The sequence below is a fragment of the Rattus rattus genome, chromosome 3 (genome assembly GCF_011064425.1).
Source record: "Rattus rattus isolate New Zealand chromosome 3, Rrattus_CSIRO_v1, whole genome shotgun sequence".
NCBI classification, from domain to species: Eukaryota; Metazoa; Chordata; class Mammalia; order Rodentia; family Muridae; genus Rattus; species Rattus rattus.
The window spans coordinates 65,103,771-65,126,298 of NC_046156.1; the positions used below are offsets into that span (position 1 = coordinate 65,103,771).

The following is a 22,528-nucleotide window of genomic DNA, read 5'->3' on the forward strand; positions in this document are numbered from 1 at the left end:
GACAGAAGGAGTTCTGATGTCAGGGTAACTCAAGAACAGGCAGCTTCTAAAACTTTCCCCAAACCTCTGCTCACCTCTGTTGTTTCCCAAACAAGAAGGAATCCAGGTCACGGTTGTTTCTAATCTCCTGTTCCTATTTACTGTTAGACTTTTGGGAAGTTCTTTTCTGAAGTCTGCCTCTTACATCACAGACTTTTTCCCCTTCTAGTTGGTCTCAGGGCCTATTGTTGAGAGCTTCTGGAGACAGCACTATCTTAGTAAGGAGGCTTAGGAAGGGAATGCAGGACCTGAACCTGAGAAGAGCAGAGGTCAGGCTATTGATGAAGATGGTTTCCTAAGCATCTTGGTGGAGACCCCTGCGTACATGTATTTATGTTTGTATGCATCCTTGTTGGTAAACTCCGGCTGTAGGTGGTTGGCTAGTGTCCAGGTACATCTTGCCTGTGCATTTGCAGTACCTAGGAAAGCCAGAGATGAAGAGAAACTGGCCGTAAAGGGGCTTGCCTCCTTTACACGAGATTATCTGCACACTGGTGACTGCCTGAGGGTGGGCAAAGGAGCTTGGCGGGGACCAAGGGGTTAGAGTATCCCCCGCCCCTTGCCACATCTGGGGTCCTGCCTCCACAAATGAGAATCCAGGAGCCACAGAAGTGGGGCACCGTGGGACAGGAGAGGAGGAGGAAGAATATGGGGAGATTCTAGTCCCTCCCACTTAGAGATGCGGTCGCCATGGTGACTAAGGACCAGAGAGGTGGGATGGGGTTGAGGATGGGGGTGGGAGGGTGGCGGGAAGGAGGCACTCAGAGACCGGAAAGCCAAGCGCCTGGCATTCCAGGGGGAGGGAAGCACAGCGGAATCCCGAGCTCCAGGTAAGAAGCAGGGGAGCCGACAGACAGTGCGGAACAGAGGGGCGGGCCATTGTCTGGCGCTGACTCTACCCTGAGGAGGGGCAGACAGAGAAGTCAGACCATTGTGTGTAATGCTCAACGCAGGCTTCCAGCACTGGTCAGACTGGGAGAGGGAGCCCAAGAGGCACTGGGTAAGGGGTTAGGTTGATGGAGTGTGTGTGTGTGTGTGTGTGTGTGTGTGTGTGTGTGTGTGTACGCGTGTGTTGGTAAGAATGCTGAGACCTGCAGGGACAGGAAGAGATATGTGTGTATGTAAGTGGTGCTAGGGACACAGAGTGGGGGCATCCTTAGTGAACCCCCCCCCAACAGCAGGTATTCAAATCCATGTAAGTTGATTTGACTGCTACAATCATAAAAAAGGGGCAGGGCCAGGGGTTGAAAGGGGGGATGGAAACGGTTGTTTCCTAAGACCCTGCTCTCCTAAGGGCTGCCCCAAGACTAGGAAGAGAAGGAGTCTGGGGACACTGGACATGCCAGGTCACTGATGAAGCCAGGGGTGGCTTCCGTGCTGGCTCCGTAAAGAATCCGTGCAAGGCAGGGGCTCCAGAGTGGCAAGGGGTAGGATGAGGACCTGACCCTCTGCAATCCATCCCTCCTCACCCCTGCTCCCCACCTCTACTTTTGGTGATCAAGTCCCACAGGAAGGGGCTACTCTCCTCTGTGGTCTAGGGGTTGAGGGGAGGACTTGGGAGGACTGGAATCTGACAGAGGAGCTTAAGTTTAATGCTGTGATTTCCTGGGGTTTCCCCAGGCTGAGCTCCAGGGCTTATGGAGAATTGGCTTGGGAGAGCAGGGGCAGGGAAGATGGCTTTTTTTTTTTTTTTCTCTATAACAGTGATTCCCAACCTTCCTAATACCATGACCCTTTGATACAATTGCTCATATTGTGGTGACCCCCCGACCATGAAATTATTTTCATTGCTACTTCATAACTGTGATTTTGCTACTGTTACGATTCGTAATGTAAATATCTGTGCTTTCTGATAGTCTTAGGTGACCCTATGAAAGGGTCATTTGAACCATCCCCCACCCACCCACCCACCCCCTATAAAGGGGATTGCATCCCACAGGTTGAGAACCACCGTTCTATTGCTTGCTGCCTGCTGCCAATCCTGCCTCAGATGCTTCCGGTCACTGGTCTTGGTTTCCTCATTCGTGTAGTGAGGGAGGGTGCATGGCTTGCCAGCTCTGAGTGTCTTGGAAGCAGAACCTGCTACATCATTTGTGGGGCCCAGTGTGAATGAAAATGTAGTCCTCTTTAAAAAAAAAATTAAATGTTGTCTCTAGACAACAACAGCAGGAGGACATATCCAGCATGGCCTCTTCTGAAGGCAGGGCCCTGTGTGAATGTACAGGTGAGGTTCAGGGGTGAGAGAGACCAGCTGTTGGGGCCATGGACCTCTCTCCCATCTGCCTTTCTCTTCTGAGCTTGACCTGAAAGGCACTGTGAGAGTGGGTGACACCCAGGGGCACCTAGGCTGAAGTGGACATCAGATGGCCTCCCTTCGGGGAGATTTCTGTTCTTTCAGTCAGGAATTATGCAGAATGATTGGTTCCTGACTGGAGGAAAGAGAGCCCCTGCTCCTCCCACCCTGATGCCTGCTTACTCCCTCTGGAGCAGTTCTGAGCTGAGTTAATCCAGCAGGGCAGGAGATGGGACTGAAGGAGCCAGCCATGTAGGGAGAGCTTCCGAATTAGACAGGTCTGAAGTAGATGGGCACCAGGCTGTCCAGCCACCCCAGCTGCACTTCCCTTCTCTGTGCAAGAAGACTGGAATGGAGCCTGCCTGCTAAAGTTGGGAAGCCTGAAGACCAGTGAGAGCTCTTCACATCGTCAGAGGGACTGGGAGACCACTTGGTCTTGTGAGGAGGTCCAAGGACAGAAACAGAGTAGAGAGATGGCATTAGAGCTGTTCCTCTGGTTCCCCTGTCACAGCTCCTCCCTGTGACCCAGATAGGGCAATCTGTCTCCAAAGAGAGGCCCTGGGGTGGTGGCTTCCCAAGCCTGAGCTAGAGGTCAAGGAGACCCAGGAGATTGTGTCAGAATAGAGAGATTCGCAGAGTTCTCACAGTGAGCATTAGAGTTTGGGGGTGTCTTAGCAAGCTTTGACCGATGTAACCATCAGGAGAGTCTGTGTGAGCCCAGCTCCTGCGCCACAGCAGAGAAGGGGAACAGAGGGAAAAGCATGAAGGGAAAGCCAAGCGGGCTCTACTGAGGAATGCTTCCAGTCTAGGAGCTGTGACCGAAGGGTGGAGGATAGCCTACAGTGGTCAGTGAGAATTGTGTTTAGGATGAAGACAGGGTATGTCTTGGAGGTAGACCAGCCTTGGGTCATTGTGCTCTTTAACCTGAAGTCAGCTGACCTGAGTGAGTGGGCAGCAGCCCAACCACTCTTTATTGGCCCAGGAGCCCTTGGTTACTCATTAACCCTGCGTTATGAGGTTTTCCTGGAACCTTTGGGGAGGAGGAACCAGCCACCATTCCAGCTGGGTGTCTCAACTCCAAAGTGTATCCCATGAAACATGAGCTCAGATGGGAAATTTCTTGAATTTCCCACTGAGACATTAAATTACTAGGGCTTCCTCAAGCAAAGCCATAGGGGGAAAAATCGAATACAAACGTAAGGTGTTTTTCTTTTCTTGTTTATTTGTTTTGAGACAGGGTTTCACTCTGTAGCCCTGGATGTCCGGTAGCTCACTCTGTAGACCAGGCTGGCCTTGAACTCAGAGACAGATCTGCCTGCCTCTGCCTTCTGAGTGCTGACATTAGAGGTATGTGCCACCATGCCCGGCTTTAAATGTGTAACCTTTCAAGAATGTGGTCCCTCTGGGTGTGGGAGGTGGAGAAGTCGCAGTATGTGGCAGTCGGGGAACCCCACTATGGGGAAGAAAAGAATAGAAATGACAATGTCATACTGAGCTCTCTTGAGCAAGAGGAGTCTGCAGCTTAGGCTGGTTAGACTGGAAGTGATGTGCTAGAGAAACAAGGCATCACTGAACTGGCCTAAAAGGAACTCTTAATTTCTGGAGAGACTAAGGAGGGAGGGAGGTGTGTCTCCTGCAAGGCCTGCAAGCCTCACCCCCACTTCCCCCCTCCACCAGTCTCCCCGCCCTGATCCACCAACTTCCGCCCAAGCCAGCCAGGATCTGTCACAACTCGAGGTAGAAATTCTGGTTTCCCTGGCCTGAAACCCACACTGGCTCTGGCAGGATGGGTGCCTGGAGGGCCGCGCTCCCATTCCAGCCAGGCTGAGCCTGCTTTCCTTGCCCGGACCCCCTTCCTTGCCTTGGATGGCACCCTGATTCAGGGTTTGAACACAGGACTTCTCCGTGTGGCTGGCTCAAGGGTATGTGAGATAATGGTGGGGAGTGAGGGGGACTTGCATTCAGTGGTCACAGGGAGGCTGATGCAGAGCTCCAAGGAGGCAGACAACAGAGACAGGGGGGCTGGAGAAATTAAGAGTCTACCAGTGACTCCCGCCCCGGCCCCTCCCAGGAAATCAGAGGACTGGCCAGACTGGTAGATAGACTGACATGCCCCTACCCCTAAGAGGAAGGCTAGATGGGCTCAATTAAGCAAGAGTCAGAGCCCCTGGGGCTGGGGGAGAGGGTAGGCTGTCTGCCTGGGTTGAGGTGAGTAGCGGGGTATGAGGTGTCACAGTGCCGAGTGGCAGGCCAGCCTGGGGACTCTACCTTTTGCATACAGGACCTAGCTCCCCAGAAACCCTTTGCCCACGGCCAGAGATGATCAGAGCTCTGGAGTCTAGGGCCAGGAAATACTAAGGGGCAAGAGTGAGAAGGAAGTTTCCTGTGAGGCAGGTGAGAAATGGTAAGGTAGTTTTTTAATAGTAGGAGACCAGAGGCACAGCGTAGGCCACAGCAGCACCCTGCACAGAGGGCATCAGCAGGCAACATCGAATCTGGGAATGCATGGAAGTGAGAGTCCGAGGGCCCTTCCAGAGAGGAACTTCTGCCCCCCCAGGCATCTCCTATTGGCCCTCAGGAAGGGTGTGGTAAAGCATGGCTAACCCAGAAAGTGCCTGTTTCCTCAGAACCATCTGGTGACTGTCTCCGGATGACCATGGCCGTACCATCCCTGGGCCAAGACCCCTGGAGTCTCCTGAGTGTTTTTTTCTTCCAACTGTTCCTGCTGCTGTCACTGCCACCAGCTTCCGGGACTGGTGGGCAGGGACCCGTGCCCAGAGTCAAGTACCATGCAGGTAAGTGTCTGCTACCTGGGCGGCATGGATGCGTGGTAGCGATGAAGGGGCTGAGGAAGGAGAAGAGTGTGCCAGAGAGAATGAAACAGGAGGGAGAAACAGATGTCAGGTAGCCTCGGGGGGCCTGGGAGAAGAGGAGGCTACTCGAGGCACACGTTGGTATGGAAGGGAAGGAAGGGTCACTGTCACCCTCCCGTCTCTGCCAAGTTTCTCTCCCTCGAGTGTCACTGTAACCAAGCAGGGAACCTTAAATTCCTGACTACTTTCTCAGCACCAGGAGCCCTAAAGCCAAAGTTCAGGCTAGATTGTCTGAGGAGCTGGAAGCCCGAGCCAATGGCAGAGGCCACACCAGGCCAGATCCTGTCCAGTAGGATGGGCACCAGGAGAAGGGATCCTAGCAGCTCACCCAGTCAAAATGGTTTCTTGATAAGGCTGTTGGGCTTCTGACACCTTTAGTTCCAGGAAATGCCCCAGGGGAAGTCACCCACACACACACACATGCACTGGCACACACACACACACACACACACACACACACACACACACACACACACCCCTCGCTCACGAATACAGAAGTAAGGCAGTTCGGTTCACAGTTATAGCTTAGCATCCTTCTGAGGCAAAATGGTAAAGGCGGTGGACCGGCCAGCAGAAAGAGAGGGCATCTCTGGGTGGGACAGGAGTGCAGACACAAACAAGGCTGCATTTCAAGGGGACAAACAAGGAGGAGCCCTCTTCAGAGTTGAGGGGAGGCCAACCTATGTAGCACCTTTTCCCATTTTGTTTTCAGAGTCCTCTTGGCCCCCAAATTTCCTGAGGACAAAACAGTAACAACCAGGTTGTCCTCTGACTAAAGTAAAAGGCCAAACGTGCTCACGAGAGAATTTCTGAAGTGCTCACTCCTCCCTGCTGATGGGCCCGTGTGGCAGGAGCCCATACACTCCATGAGGCTAGGTAGCAAATATGCTCTACTAACCAACATATTCGGCACCAGGTGGCACCGCGGCATGCCCACGCTGATGGGCCTCAGAGACAGAGGAAGCAGCGTTTTCAGCCGCAGCCCTGCTAGTGACGGGCAATTCTTATAACAGGGCAAGGGGAGGAAACAGAGGAAATGGGGGTGGCAGGAATCTGTAACCATGATAAGTCTTGTGGCAAATGACAGCTACCTCTGCTGCTTGTGGTTGAGAACCCCTTTCTGTGTCTACCTGTCAGCTCTTCCCTCTCTTATCCTGCCTCACTGAACCCTCCAGGCCTGAGAATGCATCATCTCCTTTTTTGTGTGTGTGTGTGCCCCAACAAGGTTATTCATTGCTATCTATGCAGTTGGAGCCCAGGGTCAGTCCATGTATAGTCTTTGGGTAGTGGCTAGTCCCTGGAAGCTCTAAGAATGTATTTTCTACCTCACTTCATGTCTGTGTCTTGAGCAGGCTCTCCCCCCAGTCCTTGCAACAGCCTGAAGCTATCACTACCCTATCTTGGGCACTTTTCTCTTCTGGGGACTCAGCACACAAAGTTCAGATGCCTGCTATTGGGGGTGCAGGAAACTGGGGGGGGGGTCTGCCAGTGAAGAGTGATCTCGGGAGTGGGACGCAGCTGCTGAGGCCTGCCACCCTCCCCCACCTCTGCCTCAGAGATCAGCTACTGCTCACAGCTCCTCCTCATCCTCTCCTTATCACTGCCTCCCAACAGGAGATGGGCACAGGGCCCTCAGCTTCTTTCAACAAAAAGGCCTCCGGGACTTTGACACCCTGCTCCTGAGTGGAGATGGCAACACTCTGTATGTGGGGGCTCGGGAGGCCATCTTGGCCCTGAATATCGAGAATCCAGGAATCCCAAGGCTAAGGAACATGGTGAGGAGGCCAGGGACTTGGGTCCAGGCCAGCAGCTTCCCTGGACCAGCTCTTCTTCCATATGAACAGCCACCTGCCACTCTGAATCAGCAGTGACAGAAGGGACATGCTGCGGTGGCCTCACAGTGACATCAGCCACTCAAATGGCTGATACAGAAATCACTGGCTTAGGAGATTTAAAACATTGATGCAAATCAGTGACTCAAATAATTTGATGTGCACCTATGAGAGAGAAATCCGAGATTCCTGAGTTATCCTCGCCCTCATGGCATCGATGTGAGGGGAGGGGGATGGGGGAGGAAGAAGTCACCTGTCATGGCTCCTTCTCAGTGCGTGGTCTCTTGATCTTCGCCATATGTGGGGTCTGATATCTGCACCCCTCCTCTGCAGTTTCTCTGAGGGGTTGACAGGCTCCCCCAGGAAATGTTTGGTTTATAACCACTGCTGTGTATGCCAGGCACTTACACACGCATTCTGGCTGTAACCAACGGGCTGTGAAATGGAGCCAGAGTGCTCAGTTGAGTTGGTGGCCGAGCCTTAATTTGAACTCCAGATCTATCTGGTTCTGCCACAGAGCCATGTCCTGATGAATCCTAACACTATGGAAGTTATGGTCCTGATCAAATTGGCATTATGACTGCCTACCAGAACATCACTAAGCACTTGCTGGTGGTTATACATCAGAGCTGCGGTGTGCGGGGGGACGGGGGTGGGGGTGGCTTACAGAAAAATCCAAAGATCTTTCCTTTCATCTACCCCTTTCAACTCTCCACTTTAGATACCCTGGCCAGCCAGTGAGAAAAAAAAGAACGAATGTGCCTTTAAGAAGAAAAGCAGTGAGGTAAACACAGGTGGCAGGAGAGGGGAGGGGACAGAACCCTGATGTACAGAGACCATCCCTGGTGACCACAGGGGTGGGTGGAGGAGGACCTGTTCCTGTGATTATCCTGTCGTTTCTTGATCTCAGCTGTTCTCTCCACTGCGGATGCTGGATGGGGGAACATCCTCTAAGACCCCAGGAGGCGGGTAATTAGTCTGACAGCCTGACTTCTCTGCTTCTCCCTAGACACAGTGTTTCAACTTCATTCGTGTGCTGGTCTCTTACAATGCCACTCACCTCTATGCCTGCGGGACTTTTGCCTTCAGCCCCGCCTGCACCTTCATTGTGAGTAGTCGGATACTCCACTTGCTCACAGCGCCCCTCCCCCCACCTCTCTTCACACCCGCCCCAGCCTGTCCTCCGAAGGTTTGGGAATCTCTGGTCCCTGAGGACCCTCGGAAGATTCTTAGCCCCAGACCAATTTCCCTCTCTGTCCCTTTTACTTCCTCATGCTCCTCATCTCTCAGACGTGCGACCCTGGCATTCTGGGCTCCCAGCCTCTTCCCCCCTCTAGGAACTCCAAGATTCCTTCCTGTTGCCCATCTTGAAGGACAAGGTCATGGATGGGAAGGGTCAAAGTCCCTTTGACCCTGTTCACAAGCACACAGCTGTCTTGGTCGGTGAGTGCTAGGCTTTGCAGGCTGTCTTGAAACTTCCCTTTTGTAGTAACTCTAAGGAAAGTGAGATATGATAATTTTCCAAAGAAAGGGGCAGAGCAAACCAGGAGCCTCAGAGCCAGGGCAGGATCAGAGGGAGAACCAGGCAGCCCAGTCACTACCCCTTCTGAAACTGTCCCCAAAGGGGTGCAAGGAAGTCCACGTGGGTAGATACAAAGCCCAATGGCACCAGGTGACCCCTGAGGTTCGTCCGCTTGTTTAAGCACTTTGCATGGCAGGGATGACTCTTCTGAATGGCCTACGTGTGGAGCAGAAGTGGCTATGACAAAGTCCTGTGCCTCTGCCTGGCCACGAGTCATCACACACCTCCCACCCTGGTTTCCTACAGGAGATGGCTATTGCCTTTTGAGCAGACTTAAAAGATAAACAGGGACCCGAGGTGTGTGAGCACAAGTCAGTCATTTCTCTGGGATTGGTGTTTGAGGAAGGACCAGAGAAAGGCTGCCAAGTGCTGAATACAGAAGTCTACACAGGCCATTGCCTGTGGGCAGAGGGATCTGAAGGATGCTGGGTGTGTGTGTGGTGGTGGTGGGGGGCAGTATGAGCTCTGCTGTGGGATTCTGCAAGAGGGAAAGAATAGTAGGAAGGCATTCTGAGGAGGGCGGGCAGCCCTGATACTTGCTTCTCCTTCCTCTCCCTGGTCTTAGATGGGATGCTTTATTCTGGCACCATGAACAACTTCCTGGGCAGCGAACCCATCCTGATGCGGACACTGGGATCCCAGCCTGTTCTCAAGACTGACATCTTCCTACGCTGGCTGCACCGTAAGCCCCTGATTCCCATTCAACATAAGTTTGAGCTCCTTTCCTGACCCTAGGTCTGGGATTTGTTTTCATTCATTCAGCTCTCTTTTGGAAAATGAATTAAAGTACTCCTGCTGGCTGGGGTGGTCCATACCTTTAATCCCAACATTTGGAAGGCAGAGGTAGATCAGGTGGATCTCTATAAAGGGAGGCCAGCCTCCCTTTTACACAGTGAGTTTCAAGCCAGTCAGAGCCTGTCTCAAAAAGGAAAAAAGTACATATATCTCAACAGGCCATGGGATGGGAGACAACCTCTGCCCTGGCCCTCGGAATCCATCCTACAATGTCACCAAGGGAACCCTGAGCATCCCCTAAGCCTGTCTGTCCTGCCCCCGCAGCGGACGCCTCCTTCGTGGCAGCCATCCCATCTACCCAGGTCGTCTATTTCTTCTTTGAGGAGACAGCCAGCGAGTTTGACTTCTTTGAGGAGCTGTACACATCCAGGGTGGCTCGAGTCTGCAAGGTCTGCCCCCATCCCCCACCCCTGGTCTGGAGGAGGGCTGGCTGCTTGGGAGCCAATGGGAATGGGGAAGAGGTGGGTTGGGCGGGTTCACTCGCTACAAGGCCTTGACTCCACCGGTTCCCGCAGAACGACGTAGGCGGTGAAAAGCTGCTGCAGAAGAAGTGGACCACCTTCCTGAAAGCCCAGCTGCTCTGCGCTCAGCCAGGGCAGCTGCCATTCAACATCATCCGCCACGCGGTCCTGCTGCCCGCCGATTCTCCCTCTGTTCCCCGCATCTATGCAGTCTTTACCTCCCAGTGGTGAGCAGCAAGGCAGGGAAAAGGAGGGCTGCATTCCAGGGAGGCGGGAGCGGATAGAGCCTACTTTACATTCTGGGCTTTACTTGCGAAGGCATTTGAGCATCACCAGACCGGGGGAATCCTACTGTCTCTCACTCAGAGACTAGCTTCATTCTGGCTGGAAGGCGGACACTAAAAATCAGCAAAAATATCGAGCATCGTGGTGCATGCCTGTGTTCTCGGCTCTAGGAAGGTGGAGGCCAGAGGCTAAGGAATTGGAGCCCAGTTTGGGCTCGACACAGAGAGCTTGTCTCAAAGCAAAACATCGATAAAATAAAGCAAGATGTGGTGATGAGGAAGGAAGATCAGGAGTTCAAGGGCTAATGTCTTAAAAATTAAACAAGGGTTGGGGATGTAGCTCAGTGGGTAGAGCACTTGCCTAGCATGTACAGAGCCCTGGGTTTGCTCTCCAGCACCACCTAAGTCAGGGATGGTGGTGCATGGGAAGAAAAGACAGAGGAGGAGCGGGTCATTCTCAGCTCCATAGTGAGGATAACCTCGGCTACCAGAGAATGTCTTAAGACAAACAGGACCCATCAATTAGATTAGGAAATAGAAGTAAAAGAAAATTACCAGAAAGGTAGGGAGAGGGTCTGTCAAGGTCAAATGCTATCGGAAAACTAGTCACAAACTTAGCACCCAGCTTCCTAATGGCCATAGTCTATCCCTGAGATTGAGAAAACAGGAAGAAGGCCTTGCTCAGAGACCAAGAAAGGTCCAAAGGTCCCTCAGCCACCGTCTGGCACCACGGTGTTCAGACATCTGTTACAATGTATCAGGAAGCAAAGGTTTCTGCTGTGCAGGGTCTGTCATCAGTGAGATGAGAATGGAGAGCCCAGTCAGCGTATGGAGGAGACTGAGAAGACATATTGGTTCAACACAGACCAGCAGAAGAGACAAAGTCGGGGCTCATTGTCTGAGGACCATGAAGGAAGCCGGTTCTACCACTCTTCCTGTGGGCACAGCCCAGCCTGGGCAGGATAGGCAAGGGCCACCCCAGGGCCTATGCCCCAATTAATCCTCATTAGAAACAATCAGATTTCAGATTTCAGCTCCTGCGATGGGCTTCCAGCCAGGCCTTAGGCAACTCTATGGGGCTTTCGGGTCCTTATCACCATGAACAAGGGAAAAAGAAGCCTCCAGAGGTTGGCCTGCCTCCCTGCTGCCCTCCAGGCCTGCTGAGATTCCGCTGAGCTCTACTGGGGCTGGAGAGGCAGTGACTGCAAAGCCAAGGAACCACAGTGAACGCCTTCTCTGGCTGTCTTCAGGCAGGTTGGTGGGACCAGGAGCTCAGCAGTCTGTGCCTTCTCTCTCACGGACATTGAGCGAGTCTTTAAAGGAAAGTACAAGGAGCTGAACAAAGAAACCTCCCGCTGGACCACTTACAGGGGCTCAGAGGTCAACCCGAGGCCAGGCAGCGTGAGTACCACCCACTCCTCCCAGAGCCTCCCAGAATGCATAGGAAAGCACAGTCACGGCATGGTAAATGCCCACTCACCTGGCCCAGCCACTCACATGCCACAGATGTCCGATAACACCCTACATCCAGAACAGTTGTCAGAGCCACCTCTTTCCCAGTGCTGAGTGAACACCGAATACCTGGCTTTATCACCAAAGAATTAGCAGCACACGGGCTGCGTGCCAAGCACAGTTTGGGGCAGCTTCAGTCCCATTACGTTATTTTCAGACAGGGTCTCATGTAACCCAGGCTGGCCTTGAACTCCTGGTTACCTTGCCTCCACCTCCCAGATGCTTGGATTTCAGGCTTGTGCCTTCATGCCTAGCTTTTCACTTGCACGTTTTCCTGTAACTTTTAAAAAAAATCTGAATTATCTGTACACATAATTGAAATGAATCAAATAGGCTTAGCGCAATGGCTCATGTCTGTAATCCCAGCAGTCAGGAGGAAGCAGGGGCAGGGAATCAACGCACGCTCAAGGCAAGCTCACTTCCTGCCTCTGTCCCATGGGTGGGATCACAGGTGTATACCGCCTCTCCCAGCTCTCTCTGTCGTCTCTGTCCAAACGCATGCTCACCGTCACAACATGGATAGCTTGAAGTCATTTTCAAAGGCAGTGTGCATCTCAGAAATTAGCAAGTTCTGTAAACCACCCCCCCGCCCGCCGCCTTCCCCTGTGTGAGCACGTCTAACCTCTGTGTGAGCATCAAAAGGTAGCCCCCCTGGGGTTGGGGATTTAGCTCAGTGGTAGAGCGCTTGCCTAGCAATCTCGAGGCCCTGAGTTCGGCCCCCAGCTCCGAAAAAAAGAAAAGAAAAAAAAAAAAAGGTAGCCCCCTCTCCCCTGACCCCAGGTCTGGGAATCAAACCCAGGACCTCACATGTCCCTTAGCAAGTGCTCTAACACAGTCCCCATCCCTAGGGATTTTTCAGATATGATTTTTGTTTATTGTCTGTGAATGTGAGTGGGTGCTCCGGTAAAGATGAGTGGACAACTTTGGGGAGCTGGCTCCCCATCTACCGTCATCCAGTTACCTCTAGAGCCATCTCACCAGCCCCTGTCACTCTAATATTGGCAGGATTAGTATATATGACTCATTCACAGCTGAGCCAGGTAGGAAGCCATGACTACCTTTCCTTTTTATAGACCGTTTGTTTTCTTAGGGTTAGTTGTTAATCTAATCTCCTTTTGCTTGCTTTTCTCTAAGCCCTTATATTCATTTCAACTTCTTCCTGGATCTCCTGAAGTTAGACCATTGGCTCGTTTAACAGTTCCACTTTCGAAGAAAGCCTCAGATAGGCTGCAGCCCAGATGGCTGACCTCCGCGACCGTCCTCAGCTTCCTTTCCTCCTCTTCTCGGAGTGTCCCTTGGCCACTCTCCAGGGCCATAGCTTCTGTTTCTGGAACGCATTCTGTGGCTTTGCCTTCCTTTTCTTTTCCATCTTCCTTCCTTCTTTCCTTCTCTCTTTTGAGACAGGACCCCTGTAGCTCATGGTGGCCCTGAACTCTATGGAGTTGAAGGTAACCTTAAGTTTCTGATCCTCCGGCCTCCATCATGAGTACCGGAAGTCTAAGCCTGCACCATCATGCACGTTCTCTCGGCACTGACAGCTGAAGCTAGGGCTTCCTGCAAGCCGGACAGAAACTCTATTAGCGGGGCTGTCCCCAGCCCTCCGCCTCGCCTTAAACTACTTCATTTTAGTATAGAGTCCTGATAAAGACATGGGCAGGTACATTTTGGAGATGTTGAATGAGGAAATCACCTTTATCCCACTCACACAGTAGATGGTTTGGCTAGGAACATGAAACCATTTCCCACAAGCTTTGCAAGGCTCACTCTGTTACCTGTTTCGGAGATTTCCTAAGCTGTTCGGATACCTAACCTTTTGGGTGTAACTTGTTTTCCCTCACTGGACTCTTTTACCGTTTAAATTACGTATTTCTGGAATTATGTATGCTCAGAGCACAGCCTACAGAAAGTCACTTCTCTTTCCATTAGGGACCTTTACCTGCTGAGCCACCCAGCCAGTCCTGAGTGCTCACTTATTCCATACTGAGCTTGCCTGGTCTCTGTGTTGAATTGGGTGCCCAGTGGACCACTTTAGCCTGGACATTTTGTTTATTTTCTTGGCTTTTAAGAGCTTTTCTTGTGCTCTGTGTCTCAGTCACTATTCTGTTGCTGTGAGGAGACACCATGGCCAAGGCAGCTCATTAAAGAAAGCATTTAATTGGGGGCTTGCAACAGCTTCAGAGGGTGAGTCCATGGTGGAAGCATGGCGGTAGGCAGGCCCAGTGCAGGCCCAGTAGTTGAGAGCTTTCTATCTGATTTGTAGGCATGAGGAAAGAGCCACTGGGCCTGGTGTGGGCTTTTGAAACCTCAAAGCCCACCCCAAGTGACATCCCTCCCCCATCCAGTCACACCTTCTAATCCTAAGCAGTTCACCAGTGTGGGTCAGGGGGAGCCAAGCATTCAAACCCAGGAGCCTACGGGAGCCATTCTCCTTTGAGCTCCCACACACGTAGGTAAAACATTCACAAGGGTATAGCACTCGCAAGGCCTGGGCTTCCATCTCCAAGACATCAGCGCAGAAGACTTTTCTTGAACTGTTTCTCCTGGTTTCTTTTTCGTTTGAGAGAGATTTATTTTGCCTGTGCCACTGTAGTAGGCAGTGAGATGCAGGAGTGATGGAGTCTGAATGCAAGCCTCCCATTCTGGAACTTACTTTTATTTCATAGGTATGATTGTTCTGTTTGCATGTATGTATGTGTGGCATGTGTGTGCTCGGTGCTTGAGGAGGTCAGAAACGGGCACTGGATCTCCTGGAACTGGAGTGGTAGGTACTGTGAGCCACCATGTGGGTGCTGGGCACTGAACTCAGATCCTCTGCAAGATCAGTTAAGTACTCTTCACTGCTGAGCCTCTGTCCAGCCCCCTTATTTTAGATATGTGATTTTGCTGGGATTTGAACTCAGGACCTCTGGAAGAACAGCAGTCAGTGCTCTTAACCACTGAGCCATCTCTCCAACAGCCCCCTTATTTTAATTTATTCTTTTGAAAGAGGCTTTGCTGTGTGACTTAGCCTGGCTTCAAACTTGTAATTCTCTTGCCTCTCTCTTTCAAGTGCTGTGAAGACAGACACGCGCCCCTACTCACAGTCCAAAACATCTGAGATATTGCAAAGCAGTATTTCTCAACGTAGGGATTGCAACCCCTTCGCGGGGGAGGGGTCAAATGACCCTTTCACAGGGGTCACATAAGATGATTGGGAAACAGATCCTTATATTATGATTCATAACAGTAGCAAAATTACTGTTATGAAGTAGCAGTGAATAATTTTATGGCTGGGGGTCACCACAACATGAGGTGTTAAAGAGTCGCAGTGTTAGGGAGGTTAAGAACCCTTGGCATAAAGGGTTCTTTGCTGTGTGTACATATACACAGGTTTGTGTGTATATCTGTGTACATGTGTGTGTACATGCACGTTAGAGTCCAGTGGTCAGTGCTCTGTTTCTTCCTCATGTGTAACTCCATCTTTATTCTTCTCTTTCTTTTTACTCCATCGTCCTGATTGGCTGGAACTCTTTAGACCAGATTGACCGTCACATCACAGAGCTCTGCCTGCCTTGGCCTCCCACTCACTGAGTCCACAGTGTTCAGCTTTTCTCCTTGTTTTTTGAGAGTGATCTCTCACTGAACCTGGACTTGCTGATTGGCTAGACTCGCTGGCCAGCCAGCCCTAGAGAGCGTCACCTCCCCACCTCCCAGCACTGGCAATGCAGGCACTCATGCACCTGGCTTTTATGGGGCTGCTGGGGACCCAAACTCAGATCCTTAGGTTTAGACACTTCCCCAGCCTCTCCATACATTTCCCCAGCCTCCCACTTCTCCTCCCACTTCTTCTTTTCCCCCGAGACAGGGTTTCTCTGTGTAATCTTAGCTGTCTGGCACTCACTCTGTAGACCAGGCTGGCCTCGAACTTAGAGATCTGCCTACCAAGTGCTGGGTGTTAAAGGCGTTTGCTGTCATCATCTAGCTACCCAGCCCCCAGATTTTAAAAAATATGGTTTGTTTACTTGAGTCAAGATTCAAATGAGATCTACAGATTGTTCTTTTAAGTCTCTTGTAATTTATATTTTTTCCTTTTGAGATTTATTTTTTATAGTTAGGCTCTTTCATTTTTGTTTATGTGTGTGGACATGTGTGTGTTTCTGGGTATGCCACACGTGTGAAGGGGCCTGCAGAGGCCAAAAGAGGGGTCAGGTCCCCTGGGGCTGGAGTTACCAGTAAGCCGTCCAACATTGGTGCTGGGAACCAAACTCTGGTTCTGAAGAACAGATTTGCCTACCAAGTTCTGGGTGTTAAAGGCGTTTGCTGTCATCATCAAGCGTTCTCAATCAATGAGCTCCACCCTCTGCGATACCACTCTTTTTTTTTTTTTTTTTTTTTTGATTCTTTTTTTCGGAGCTGGGGACCGAACCCAGGGCCTTGCGCTTCCTAGGCAAGCGCTCTACCACTGAGCTAAATCCCCAACCCCCGATACCACTCTTTTTCAGTTTACTTCCTTGTCCTACAGAGATGCTCAGTGTAGATCCTAGTGCTGTTCCTGTGGTGTAGTTTCCCTAGAGGAGCTGTGTGTGCGTGTGTGCGTATCTCTGTGTGTGCATGTCTCTGAGTGTATTTATGTCTGTATGTGTGTCTATGTGTGTGTGTGTGTCTCTGTGCATGTCTGTGTGTGTGTTTGTGTTTGTGTGTCTGTGTATGTGTCCGTGTGTTTGTGTCTCTGTGTGTGCTTGTGTCTGTGTACATATGTGTCTGTGTGTGTCTCTGTGCATGTCTTTGTGTGTGTTTGTGTCTGTGTGTCTGTGTCTGTGTCCGTGTGTTTGTGTCTCTCTGTGTGCTTGTGTCTGTGTACATGTGTGTCTTTCTGTGTGTGTGTGTGTGTGGTGTGTGTGTGTGTGTGTGTGTGTGTGTGTGTGTGTGTGTGTGTGTTCTGGGACTCTCATCTTAGCTAAGGACAACCTTGAATTCCTGATCCTCTTGCCTGTGCGTCCTATGTTCTGGGTTTACAGGCCTGAGTCACCAGGTCCAGGTCAGTATTCTTGTAAATGGCACTTGTCAGATTAGAGACTTGGTCAGAGTCTTGAAGGTGAGCTGGCTGTTTTACTGAGGTCGGCTACTCCTCCCATGGGAGGTGTGTGCTACCTGCCTGTTCTCTTCCTGTAAGGGCTCCTCCTATTTCAGGAACAAGTTAGCTCCCTCTCCCTCTCAGGAAAAGGATGAGTTTTCTCTCACATTTTTTTCTCTTTGAATTGTTTTTGTTTTCTCTTTGGTGTTTTTTGTTTTTTCCTCTCCTTCCCCCTCTTCCCTTTTTTCTCTCTTTCTAGTTAAAAATAAGTGAATAAATGAATAAATCAGGGTCTGGAAAGAGGTCTCCGTTCCTGGGGACCCAACACCCTCTTGTGGTCGTCCTAGGCCTCAGGCATGCCATTGTACACAGACGACATGCATGGGAAAACACCCACACATATAAAGTTAGAGAGAAACCGTGGGGGAGGGGAGTGTGGAGACAGGTCTCTCTATTAGATAGCCCAGGCTGTCCTGGAACTTGCTATGCAGACCTTGAACTCACAGTCTGTCTTCCCAGTCTTGGGATTAAAGGCATGTGCCACCACACCTGGCTTCCTCTTGGGTTTGTGTTTCTTTTCTTTCTGAGTGGTTCAGTTTGTCTCGTTAGCAGTTTTACCCCTGATTCTGGTGTTCCTTGGCTGTGTGCTTAACTACATAGAATAAGGTAGCTCACACCTGTAATTGCAGTACTCAGGAGACAGATTGAGAGTTCAAGGCCAGCCTGGGCTATTCACCAAGGCCTTGTCTGGAATTTTTAAGTGTTTGAGAGGCTGGAGAGGTGGCTCAGTGGTTAAGAGTGCTTATTGGTTTTTGCAAAGGACCTGGAGTCTGTTCCCAGCATCCATGTCAGGCAGGTTCAGGGATGTGATACCTCTGGCCTCCACAGGTACCTGCACTCATGGATGTGCACTCATTCACACATATACACAAAGAAAAAATAATAAAGTGAAATAGTTAAAACATATTTTTAAAAATCTCCGTAGGAGGAGGCAAAAAAAAAAATAGGCACACGCATTCTTTGCTGGCACAAAAATGGGATGATAGATGTCCCCTCACTTTACAGGTGTTTGTGTCTCAAAGAGATGAGGAAAGTTGTGCTAGTACACATCGCCGTAGCCACACCACACAGCTTGTAGGTGACAGTTGGGACTGGCCTCAGGACGATGCTCTTGGAAAGGAAGGGCAATTAATTAATTCTTGAGCAGAGACTCTCTCCAGTTGTCAGGGCCTCGAAGGAACAGCCGGTCTAACACCCTCGGGTATGAGTGAGAGAAAGAGGACTCAGAATGGAGGAGGAACTCCCCCAAGTCATGCAGCAAGTTCACGCAAAACTGCCACACCGCCCGTTTCTGTCACACCTTCATTCTGTCACCGACTGCCTTGCCAGGGACCAGACATAGTAAAGCGAGGTGCTTGCTTGAAGGAATCTTCACCATGCTTCGTGCTGGCGTTGATGCAGGCGTGGAAGAGAAGGGCGGTGAAGATAGCTGACCCAGTCCACAGGGCATGCGGGTCCACCCCGAGCTGGCCCCACCCCACACTGGCTACTTTTCACTTATTAGGCCATTTCAACCTCGCAGAGGTCTGAGTTTACCCACCACCTGAGGAAAGAGGGCAAAGGGGGGTGGTAGAGAAAGAGGGAAGGGTACACCCACTCAGGAGCTGACACACTCTGCTTCCCTCCTCCGCCAGTGCTCCATGGGCCCCTCCTCTGACAAAGCCTTGACCTTCATGAAGGACCATTTTCTGATGGATGAGCATGTGGTAGGAGCCCCCCTGCTGGTGAAGTCTGGCGTGGAGTACACACAGCTTGCCGTGGAAACAGCTCAGGGCCTTGACGGGAGCAGCCATGTGGTCCTTTACCTGGGTACCTGTGAGTATGGCTTCCAGAATATACTTGGGATGACCAGAGCAGGGGCCCAAACCCAGGCTGAGGTAGGAAGCCTTCGAGGCCATCCACATGTTCAGTTCATAATTTAACAGGTATTTAGTGTGTGAGCCCCCTGCTGGACTTAGGAGGCACAGTCCCACAGCAGGACATCCAGTCTCTCCCTGAGCTTTCAGTCAGCAGGGAATATAGACCCCAATCTATAGTCCAGTCTTAGAAAGCGCTGCCTGCCTTCTGGGAGGAGCCATATCAAAGGCCGGAGGAGTGATTGGGAAGGGATGCTTGACTGAAAGGAGCATCAAGGGTGACCTGGAGAAGGGTAGGAGCCGGCCACCCCCAACCTTTCCCCATCCCCCAGTCTCATGAAGCCTGTGCCGGTCTCCTACTTATTATGTGGCTAACATTGACCCTGAACTTCTGATCCACCTGCCTCTAACTCCCAAGTGTTCGAACTGTAGAATAAAGACCCTGTCTCGGGGGAGAAAGAGAAGGAAAGGAAAAAAAAAAAAAGAACATGGAGTGGTGGTACATGCTTTTAGTTCTAGTATGTGGGAAGTAGAGGCAGGCAGATCTCTGTAAATGTTGGGCCAGCCTAGTCTACTTAGTGAGTGTGAGGCCAGCCAAGGGCTACACAGTGAGACCTGAGTAGCAGAACGAGACCCTGTCACTAAGGAAGGCAGACCGCCACCACCCCTCCATCCCCGGGCTGTGGAGGGACTGAGTGACCTGCATGCCTTGTGCCCAGCTTGCTGGGGGGTGTGTGAGGACAGTGATGGGAGGAAGTTCTACCTCGTCTCTGTCTCTCAGCTACGGGGTCCCTGCACAAGGCCGTGGTGCCTCAGAACAGCAGTGCTTATCTTGTGGAGGAGATTCAGCTGAGCCCTAACTCTGAACCTGTTCAGAACCTGCAGCTGGCCCCCACCCAGGTGAGAAGGGACCTGAACAGGACAGGCTCTTCCTGTGGGAGGCACCTGGGGAGCCCGGGCCAGGGTGCTAGGGCTCCTGACTCCTCCCTCTCTTTCCCAGGGTGCAGTGTTCGCAGGCTTCTCTGAAGGCATCTGGAGGGTTCCCAGGGCCAACTGCAGTGTCTATAAGAGCTGTGTGGACTGTGTCCTTGCCAGGGACCCTCACTGTGCCTGGGACCCTGAATCAAGACTGTGCAGCCTTCTGTCTGGCTCTCCCCTGTGAGTGCTGGTCCTGTACGGCGGCTGAAGACAGTCTGCCTAGTTTCCCCTTCTCTAGCTTCTGTTACTGTTCCTCTCCCCTTCAAAAGGGCACCTCTGGGTCCAGTTCTCACAGGTGACCTTCTGCAGGGCAGCTTCGAAGCTGCTCTTGCCTTCTACCTAGTCTTTCTCCCTTCCTCCCTTTAATCTGCCCCCCACCCCCCAACTTGGTCTTTTCTTTTTTTTCTTTCCTATTTTTCGGAGCTGGGAACCGAACCCAGGGCCTTGCGCTTGCTAGGCAAGCGCTCTACCACTGAGCTAAATCCCCAGCCCCCAACTTGGTCTGTTTTAAGAGCTGAGTTTGCTTGCCTTGTCTTCTCAGGACTTGGAAGCAGGACATGGAACGCGGCAACCCGGAGTGGGCATGCGCCCGTGGCCCCATGGCCAGGAGCCCCCGGCGTCAGAGCTCCCCTCAGCTCAGTGAGTGTGGGACTGGAGAGCTTCAGGCAGGGCTGGCTTTTCTGCCCCTTGGCTTCTGTCTGCAGTACCCGCCTAGGCTGAGATCTAAATTCCCAAATTCAGGATGTGAAGCGGACAGTAGAAGGAGAGGCATACTAAGCTGGAGGCCACACTAGGGTTCAGGTTGAGGTCGAAGTGGGTTTGGTGTCTGAGTTGGAATTAGTAATACTGGTGGCTGCCTATAGCCAGGTCTCTCTGAACAGGTCCAATCAGCTGATCTCAGAAGCTAAGGGTTGATCTGGTTAGACGTTAGATGGAGAAAGACTCGGGGCTAGTTTGGGGCTTAGCTTGGAGATAGAGAAGGGTTGGGTCTTGAGCTTGAGAGTGGAAATGGAATTAGAATACAGACAGGCATGGGGGTCCATAGCAGTAATCCCAGACTCCAGGACTGCTGAGAGTTCAAGGCCAGCCTGGGCTACAGAGTGAGACCAGATGTGAGTAAGACTGGCTCTCCCACATCCCTCCCTCCCTCCCCATTGAACGTGCCCCCTCTTTGCTTCTCTCCAGTTAAAGAAGTCCTGACAGTCCCCAACTCCATCCTGGAGCTGCCCTGCCCCCAGCTGTCAGCACTGGCCTCTTACCACTGGAGTCACGGCAAAGCCAAAATCCCAGAAGCCTCTTCTACTGTCTACAATGGCTCCCTCTTGCTGCTGCCACAGGATGGCGTTGGGGGCCTCTACCAGTGCGTGGCCACTGAGAACGGCTATTCGTACCCTGTGGTCTCCTACTGGGTAGACAGCCAGGACCAGCCCCTGGCACTGGATCCTGAGCTGGCGGGCGTTCCCCGGGAGCGAGTGCAGGTCCCACTGACCAGGGTCGGAGGCGGGGCTTCTATGGCTGCCCAGCGGTCCTACTGGCCCCATTTTCTCATCGTTACTGTCCTCCTGGCCATTGTGCTCTTGGGAGTGCTCACTCTCCTCCTTGCTTCCCCACTGGGAGTGCTTCGGGCTCGGGGTAAGGTTCAGGGCTGTGGGATGCTGCCCCCCAGGGAAAAGGCCCCACTGAGCAGGGAACAGCACCTCCAGCCCTCCAAGGACCACAGGACCTCTGCCAGCGACGTAGATGCTGACAACAACCATCTGGGCGCTGAAGTGGCTTAAACTGAGACACGGATCGCTGGCCATGTTGGCTAGGCCAGGCATGCACGGTGCCACTCTGACCAGGGTAGGAGGCTCTCCTGCTGTGCCACCTACAGCGCCCAGTAAGGCCTCCCTTGTGGGACTCTCTTATGCAAGCACATGGGCTGTCTCCACACCATGGCAGAGAGACAGACGGGATTCTTTGATTTTGACCGACCCCAAGAGCCCTCCTGCAACAAACATTCTCCAGGACCCTGAAAGATGTGGCTGTGTAGCATTCTGTGGTGACAGACCCAAGCATCCGAGTGAGTGAGCTGGGGCCATTCCTGCAAACTCCATCCTGAAAGCTGCCACCCTAGAAGCAGCTGCTGCTTTGAACACCAGCCCTCCCTCCTCCAAGGGTCTCCAAGATTCTTTATGGAGTTGGCCCCTTGTGTTTCCCTTACCAATCATGCCATGTGTTTGGGAAAGTCATTTCTGAAGTCTAACCACCTTCCTTCTTGCTTCAGTTTGGACAGATTGTTATTGTCTCTGCCCTGGCTAGAATGGTGGGCATAATCTGAGCCTTGTTGTTCACTTGTCTAGTGTGGCTGACCCTTGACCTCTTCCTCCTCCCTTTGTTTTGGGATTCAGAAAACTGCTTGTCACAGACAATTTATTTTTTATTAAAAAAGATATAAGCTTTAAACAAAGCTTATGGTGTGCTGTTTTTTTTTTCCTTATGGCCAAGTTCCCACCAGGATAGCTTCGTGGAGGGCCAGGTCTGTAGGTGACACTCTGCAGCTCCTGCCTGTCCCAGCCAGCCCTTCCCTGGGCTCCAGGCAGAGAGAGCTAGGACTGTGTGGACCAGCCTCGGCAGTGCCTGTGAGACTGGCTGCCACACCTGCTGTCCCTGGCAGGCACTCCCACACTCCTGATCATCGTGACTCCAGCTCAGCTCTGCCCCCAGCCACAGTTTCTGGAGGTGCTCCATAGCCACCCCCACCCTGGCCCCGTCCGTCTGTCTCCACACTTCCCCACGCTGCCTTTTCCTCTGTCTGCCAGACAGGCTGCCTGCCTAACCTCTGTTCTTTAGTGTAATCCCACAGGGCTTCTGCTTCACTTAGCCGCCTCCCTCCTTCCGACTACGGGTGTGCACAGACCGTGTAAAACC

At 51.9% G+C, this 22,528-nt stretch overlaps 1 protein-coding gene across 4 annotated transcripts; it reads left to right on the plus strand.

The window, feature by feature from the left end:
• Positions 1-781: 781 nt before the first annotated feature.
• Sema4a (semaphorin 4A) lies at positions 782-22,067 on the plus strand. Of its 4 annotated transcripts, none has more exons than XM_032898070.1 (15): positions 782-869; positions 4,960-5,127; positions 6,820-6,980; positions 7,759-7,821; positions 8,047-8,145; positions 8,375-8,480; positions 9,185-9,301; positions 9,679-9,803; positions 9,930-10,102; positions 11,410-11,560; positions 18,419-18,599; positions 19,422-19,540; positions 19,641-19,798; positions 20,160-20,257; positions 20,804-22,067. In XM_032898070.1, exons 2-15 carry the CDS (start codon positions 4,983-4,985, stop codon positions 21,394-21,396), a joined length of 2,289 nt encoding a protein of 762 aa, XP_032753961.1. In that variant the 5' UTR covers positions 782-869; positions 4,960-4,982; the 3' UTR covers positions 21,397-22,067. The 4 variants fall into 4 exon arrangements, with proteins under 4 accessions (XP_032753961.1, XP_032753963.1, XP_032753962.1 ...); XM_032898072.1 differs by lacking the exon at positions 782-869 and adding an exon at positions 3,903-4,254; XM_032898071.1 differs by lacking the exon at positions 782-869 and adding an exon at positions 4,346-4,540.
• The last annotated feature ends 461 nt before the right edge of the window (positions 22,068-22,528 follow it).

Bases quoted from the DNA above. Each gene is read 5' to 3' on its own strand.
- Sema4a (XM_032898070.1), top strand. From the start codon at position 4,983: ATGACCATGGCCGTACCATCCCTGGGCCAAGACCCCTGGAGTCTCCTG. The intron at 5,128-6,819 runs GTAAGTGTCTGC...GCCTCCCAACAG, and splicing joins CAGAGTCAAGTACCATGCAG to GAGATGGGCACAGGGCCCTC. The intron at 19,541-19,640 runs GTGAGAAGGGAC...TCTCTTTCCCAG, and splicing joins TGCAGCTGGCCCCCACCCAG to GGTGCAGTGTTCGCAGGCTT.